The following is a 7,335-nucleotide window of genomic DNA, read 5'->3' as shown; positions in this document are numbered from 1 at the left end:
AGGAGATCACACTGGATAAACAGGCTGTGAATTTGACCTTTGGGGTGCACAGCCAAATAGTCATCATCTAATCTGCAATTCTTTTTAATGAAAAGGGAGAGAGGAAGAGAGAAGCTGGAATCCAATCAAGTCATTAGCAGTAGGTGGAGCCTCAGCCAAGTTTTCACGCTTAGTTTTTGGGCAGAGGACAAAAGCAGCAGTGCTCCCCGATATCAAGCCACAAACTCTTTTTTTTTTTATGTGAAAAGTTGTAATGGGGTTCAGAGCAGTGGTTTTGTTGAGGGTTGTACTTCTTTTCTCATGTGGAAATCTTTGTGCTGCCACACAGAACTGGTTTAACCTTAACAATAATGAGACCCTGGACCAAATCCCACAAGAAAATGTGACAACTAGTTTGCAGTTGCCAGGCTCGCCACAGACAACAGATGATCAGTCAAACGAGACAGAGCTGAGAGGTCTGGTACGTCCTCCTGTCATCTACCAGCTCAGGACATACCAGCTCAGAAGCCCAGCCATCAGCAAGAAAAAACTTCCCCAGCCTCCTGTGCGCCAGATGCAAACCATTGAACACCTGATGAGATCCAAGGCCGGAAAGCCGACCTCAGAGCAGCTGCAGTCAGGGGAAACTGATCACGCTCAAGAGTTGTTAAAGTTGCCGGTTCAAAGTCCAGATCTGAACTCTCCTGTCAAGCAGGAATCAAAGGTACTTAAAAAAATGTGCTGTTGGCATTTTGATCTGTGAGCCACACTGTGTAGGCCTGTTGTAACTCAGTTTGAATGATGTTCTAGGTGCTGGTGAAGTTTGAGCAGCGGGTGCCTGTGCCAGCTGACAGCGTGTCAGTGCACTGCAGCGAAGAAGAGGTCACCGTATGGGTCAAACAGAACTTTCTAGGTAATAGCTGCCGGTTACTTGTTGGAATTCATCAGCTTTTTGTTTGCTGCGGCATCAGGGTTAGGTTAACGTGCCTTCTGCTCCAATGCTTGAAAAACAAAGGGTCAGGTTAAAGGCCCGAGCTGGAAAATGGAATCGAGCGGTGCAGCCAGGACACTGCTGATTGCTGCAAATGGCACAGTGTATGGTGATCAATATTATGTTTCCCCTTATTGCTTCACTCTGAGCAGGAGCATTCTTGGTGCTCAAATGCTGACTTCATAGCAACGCATTAGGAAGTCTTTGTGTTTGTCCTGTTGCTGAACCTCCTCTTGCTGTGACTGGCCTCCAGTAATTGTCTTAAGTCTTTACCTCCTCTCTGGTCTTAGGAAACAGTCAGTTGATTCATCCTAGTGATCTAACCTTAGGAGGTTGTGCTGCTATAAAGACCACTGACCAGGTCCTGGAGTTCCAGACAGAGTTACAGGGCTGTGGCAGCACAATGACGGTGTGTAGCTTTATGTTTACTTTACAGAATTTGCTCTGGCCTGTGTGAAAACCCTGTAACATGTTTAATATTCTCTTTAGACGACTGAAGAAAAACTCATCTACACCTTTTCTCTGATATATGCTCCAACACCCATTGGGAAAACCCTCATTTTAAAGACAAATCCTGCTGAGGTGGTAATTGAATGCCACTATCAAAGGTAAAGATACTTGTTAGGTGGTAATTCCAGCTCCTCTGTTAGCACATATATTATTAAGGATATCTGCAGGTCTGGAAAACTTTGAAAGCAGGGAGTGGGAGAGACTAGATGGTGTAAAAATATTTATACTCACCTTATTGTCTCTACAAGTTTTCCTTCATACTTTCATGCACTGGCCAGTATGACCATGAAACAGGTTTTGAACCGCATTCAATGTGATTATATAAGTTGTAACTTCAAGCCTGCAGGTATTGTACCTTCTTCCTTGTTGAGTCCCTCTCCCCTCTCCTGTAAATGCCCCCCCCACAGGAAACATTACGTGAGCAGCGATGCCTTGAGGCCGACCTGGAAGCTGTTTGCCTCTGACATGTTGGCAGAGCAGCAGCTGCACTTCTCACTGCATCTTATGACAGGTGGGGACACACCTTAGCTGATGCTCTTGTGCAATCACACCCGGCCTTGTGGAATTCAGGGCATGACTCCTAAAGATGCTAAACAGTGACTTGATAAACAGGAGTGAAACTGTTGGTGCATGGTGATGAGCTGAAATTACATGCCTTGTAGGCTGCACTTGACCCAGCAGGGTCAGTCACAGTAAAGTGATCAATAGTTGGTTGCACTTTCTAACTAACTTTAAACTACACAGGGCACATAGTGATTGCATCAAATTGTTGTCCTAAGAGAACACATCTCCTGTGATTTTCTTACTGTAACTGTGGGCTCTATAAAGTAATGAAAGAAATACTGAAACTTTTGAAGTAGTTTTTTGCAGTTTGCATCATCTGTATGTCAGATATTGTCTCATTGAAAGTGCATATGCCTTATTGTTATATTAGTTGCATCTCCTCTACTGTTGATGCTGCACTGACCCACTTGCCTCCTGGGCATCATTTAAGTTTCATCTAATCAGTGATGGACCGAGCATTGCTTTTCCACTTATGTTTTCCTTCTGTATTTGATTAGAGGACTGGCAGTCTCAGAGGGCTTCCAGTGTTTACTGGCTGAATGACGTGATGCACATTGAGGCGTCTGTCCTCCAGGGTCACCACGTTCCACTCAGGGTCTATGCTGACAGCTGCGTGGCCACTGCTTACCCTAACCCCAATTCTTATCCCCAATACCACTTCATCAGCAACCATGGGTGAGAAGCCGATACCCAAACAGGCCAGAAACAGCCACTAAATATAAATATTTAAGTGGTTGTATTTGCCTGAAGGAGTCAACCAGTCATAATATTCAGAATATATATTTGAAAATTATAGTTGCATACCGTGCCATACCTATTAAGAGCATGCATTGTCCTGTAAAGAGTGGGATTCTATGTTTATGAAAATGAATTGTGTTCCTGTTTTGCACCATATAAGGTGTTTAACTGATGCTAAGCTGACAGGGGCAAAGTCGTACTTCATGCAGAGAAGCCAGGAGGATAAACTTCATTTCCAGCTGAAAGCCTTCAGGTTCTACCATGATCATAGGAATTCAGTAAGTGCATCTAGTGTGAGATGTGTTTATACAGTTTTAAAACTACTGAACATGTGTCAAAGTCACACATTTAACTTCTCAGGTAGTTTTTCTCCTTCACATTTACTTCTGCTTTTTATGCCAACAGTGCTATCACTGTAGAGAGTTGTGTTTTAGCCAATGTGTTAATTTGTCCTTTTTCTGGCGTTCACTTCTCTGTGCTCAGCTGACCCATAATAATATGTTCGTTGGTAATTATCATTTGAAGGCTGTAATAGTCCCAAAGGTATAAAACTGTGCTGAGTTCACACACTTTCCAGCAGAGGTAGCAAATGAACTGGGACTAAATACAATAGAATACAGAATGCATATGAGTTAATAATATTCATTTATTTTAGTTGTCAAAAATATGTTAATGAAGCTGACATCATCAGCACACACACTGCATCATTGCATCCTATGGCTTTAATATGTAAAATACTGTGCACTGTTTTGAATTGCAGTGATACTTGTTGACATACTGAATGTGTGGTGTGTTCTGATGTCTTGTTAAATCCCTTGTAGCTGTATATCACATGCTATCTGAAAGCAACCCCGATCTATACTCCCATCACCTCGCAGCACAAAGCGTGTTCATTCTTGACTGAAGCCAACAGGTCAGTATGCTCAAAGATACCTAAAGCAGAAGTGTTTATTTTATTTTGACATTCAAATGTAATTTTGTGTGTTTGTGTATTTTTTTTTTTTATTTTTTTTTTTTATATTGACTCTAATGCCCTGAAAAGCTTTATTCAGCCTCACTAACTGAATACACTTTTGGCTCTGGACAGATGGGTGGCGTCAGATGGAGACAATAAGGTGTGTAGTTGCTGTGAGACCAGCTGCAGTGAGCAGAGAGGGAAAAGAAGCCTTGCAGCAGATGCGGGTATGGTTTACAGAAGCAACTCTACAATACCTCAGGGATGAATACTGAGCATGATACAAAACCAGGGAGGAGTTTTATCTTTATACACTTACAGTATTTTTTGCTACCAATATCAAAAAATTGTCACAAAAGGGCATCCTTATGTCCCTTTGACATTTTTATAATCATTAGGAGGTCATGCCTAACAGGCTGGACACTATGGGATGGTCTGAATGTAGCATAAGTCACTAAATGTTTTAGAATGGATCCAAATGGCCTTTAGCAACCTAGTCTAGTGAAACATAATCAGCCAAAGAGTAAGAGACAAGCAGAGGTTCCATCCATTTTTAGACAAGCTTACTTGCTTTCATTTGGCACACATGCTGTTTATGCATCTTCGGAGGATTGATTTTGACTTAATCCCTTTAATTGTCCAACCAATCAGTTGTGTCATGAATGGTTGACTCAGTTGGCTAAATGCACTAAGTTATTATCCACCCCCCCCCCCCCCCCTCCATCCTTCCTCTATTGCATTTGAATTTCCACCAGACCTGCAGTGGGAGGGAATGGCTGCTTTGGGCCCCATCCTGTTGGAGGAGAACATCCTGGAAGAGCAGCTGACTGAGCTGTCTGAGCTTCCTCCAGAGCCGGTCTCTCTGCCACACACTCAGGCAGTGATTCAAGCAGGTAAGATGCCACTGGTGCTTTTCACACTTTTCTCTTGCTCTTTCATTTACTGTTGCTAAATTGTACAACTAATGGGACCAATAACGTTTGTGTTCTGCTCTCCCTGTTCCTCCTCCCTCAGTCTCCTACCCATCAGTAGCCCTGCTGTGTGGCGTGGGTGCAGTGCTGGCTGTGGTATTGCTAGTTTTCACATATGCTGTCACTTGCCACAGACTACGTAAACGCACTGGACATGTTGTTTGTACTTGATTTAAGACAATAAAATGTTTAGAACCAATCCTTATTCCTCTCTGTCATTTTGAGCTGAGCTAAAGAAGCACTTTAATGTTTTGGGTTTTTTGTTGTTTTTTTTTTAATAGCAATGTACAGTCTGTTGTACAGGTGCCTCTGTATATTGTTGCAAGTGTCAGGGTTAAAAGGGTTTAAGCTGTAGTGTACAGCCTGGCCATAAAATGCATAGTGCACATGAAGAGGTGCTGTATATTGCTCTATCAATCAATAGGCTTCAGTAGCAGGTGGGGTTTTTCTGTTTACTTTGTTGAGGCATAATGGAAAAATACCTTAAATACAAAAATGTGCAGCAGTGTATGTAGAATATTTTAAATGGGGAGGTGGGTGAGTGAGGGTGGTCACACTTATTATACTGTACAAAGCCAAAGAAGGGAAGCAAATGTACAGGTTAGAAAATGACTGTGTTGGCCTTTATGCTGAATTCATTCATGGGTGAATTTTATGGTTATGGTTAGGGCCCCTGCAGCTAGTCCAGACATAGCCTGGATCTCAAGGAGATAATTTAATACACGCCATTATTGCTGCACTGACATGTAATTCACTTTAGCAGCATGAGTTTTTTTCCCCATCTTTACAATAATCCACGCATAAAACAAAGAAAGCCCTCCAAAAATGAAGTGAAAAGCAGTGCCACTTGCTCCCTACTGTGAGGTAAAACAAAGTACCATTATAGGAACAATGGTCATATTTTAGCTTTGGGCCATTTTCAACTTTTCCCTTTAATTCACCCCCTCCAGCTTTCTGCCAGTGGCGGCATATTCGTGAAATGGGGCTCATCATGAACTGTTGCTCACAAGCCCAGCAAGACAAATAGACATAATTAAAAAGCCCATAAAGGCGAGAGCAGGGGCTTTTATTACAGTAATATGTGAAGGCCTTGGTTTAATGGGGTGTTTGTTCCTGTGCACAGGGCTGACGGCTGCACTAGTTTACAGCTGAAGCAACGCTGACCCCCTCCCATCTTCAACTCACCAGAGGCTAATAAAAAGACCTACCTAATGATGCACCAGCAGAACGCACAACAGCGACAAGCGCACACACTCAGAGGCACAGTGATAGACACACACCCACAAGCATCTCCCTAAAATGAGTATTTGAGGTTGTGTAGGTAGGATCTCATTATGATTGTCAGATAGAGGAGAAATAAAGAGAGCAAGGAAGAGTTTTTTGTTACTAGCTGCTGTCTAAATGCTTCACTCTTCCAGTATGAGGAAGCACAGTTCGCTCATGTCCTCTCATAGTCCCATACCCATATCAACACAGTTTAAAGCAGCATTAATTGGCTTTTTTAATGTCTCACTATAAGGTTAACAGGCAACATGTCAGCAGACACTTGTCTATTTACACATCCTGCAGACGCACAGCAAATTGCCATTCATTAGATGTCATGTTTACGGCCATCGGAAGATGCAAAGTCCAATATTCACCCTCCATTTAGCTCTGCTGTTCTCTCCACCAGCTCCTGAGGGAAATATCTGGCGGTTCACCAGATTTTTGCAAATTTTGACTTTTTAAGGCTTGATTTTGGGAAGGTGGTGTAGTAATAGTGCTGAGACCGAATCAAAACATTCAAGTTATGGACAGTAACCAAAACAACTGAAAGCTGCTGAAACTCTTTGTGGCGCTAATAATGATTCATGGATTTATTACAACCAGAAACAAGAAGGTTAATGTCTTCCCACTAAAGGCTCCCAAGAGCCGCCACTATTAGGATAAAAGGGGCCGACACCATATGGGCCCCCAGAATCATCTCATTACATAACCCAAGTATCCTGCTAATAAATAAATCACTAATATGATTTGTTGCACAATCTAGTTTTAGCAAATGTGAAAAGTCTCAAATTCACTGAGAAGAGAAGAGGCACTTTTCTCCATTACATCCAGACTTTCAGACTCAGGCTGTTCAGACAAATGTGTTTCTTGTTTTTTACATAAAAACATTTGCCTGGAGCTTTAAGAGGAGTCAACAGAGTGTAAAAGGTGTTAATGTGTTGTTATGGCTGCAGAGGATCATCATCATCATCATCACACTGGAGATGCTAGCCCGCCCACAGATGTCTAACGGTTATAGCAGCATGGACCCAAGTTGACAAACAAAATGGCAGAGAGGCCTGAATCAGCCATTTTCCTTCAGAGGATGTATGACCCTGAGGACACAAGCACACACACACACACGCAGACCATCAAAAGTAATGGTGTGTGTCCAGTGGAAGTCAGGGAGAGTCCTCTCGTGTCTGGCAGCCACAACAATTATTATTGCTGTAGATGGAGCATGCTGGGGAATATTGTTCCACACCATTGGTATGCTGCTGACGTCCACTCACACCAGACACCGGTGGTGATGACAGAAGTTGATATTAACACCAAACCTGTTGGTTGATGCTTTTGACAGGAAACTAAAACGTGGATTCCTC

The 7,335-nt window shown here is 42.6% G+C and overlaps 1 protein-coding gene across 1 annotated transcript; it reads left to right on the top strand.

Annotated features, from left to right (window-relative positions):
- Positions 1-253: 253 nt before the first annotated feature.
- On the top strand, positions 254-4,879 carry LOC113127385 (zona pellucida sperm-binding protein 3-like). The gene is made up of 11 exons (XM_026301883.1): positions 254-703; positions 790-892; positions 1,261-1,379; positions 1,460-1,578; positions 1,888-1,991; positions 2,542-2,719; positions 2,943-3,060; positions 3,604-3,695; positions 3,870-3,964; positions 4,493-4,630; positions 4,752-4,879. The coding sequence occupies exons 1-11, from the start codon at positions 254-256 to the stop codon at positions 4,877-4,879; spliced, it is 1,644 nt and encodes a 547-aa protein (XP_026157668.1).
- Positions 4,880-7,335: the final 2,456 nt, after the last annotated feature.

Source organism: Mastacembelus armatus, chromosome 2, assembly GCF_900324485.2.
Source record: "Mastacembelus armatus chromosome 2, fMasArm1.2, whole genome shotgun sequence".
In the NCBI taxonomy this organism is placed as follows: Eukaryota; Metazoa; Chordata; class Actinopteri; order Synbranchiformes; family Mastacembelidae; genus Mastacembelus; species Mastacembelus armatus.
Note: the sequence above shows the minus strand (reverse complement) of the source record. Positions and strands in the feature narration are given on the sequence as shown.

Coding starts and splice junctions, on each gene's coding strand:
- LOC113127385 (XM_026301883.1), top strand. CDS start 254: ATGGGGTTCAGAGCAGTGGTTTTGTTGAGGGTTGTACTTCTTTTCTCA. Junction 1,992..2,541: donor CTCACTGCATCTTATGACAG/GTGGGGACACAC, acceptor GTATTTGATTAG/AGGACTGGCAGTCTCAGAGG. Junction 3,965..4,492: donor AAGCCTTGCAGCAGATGCGG/GTATGGTTTACA, acceptor AATTTCCACCAG/ACCTGCAGTGGGAGGGAATG.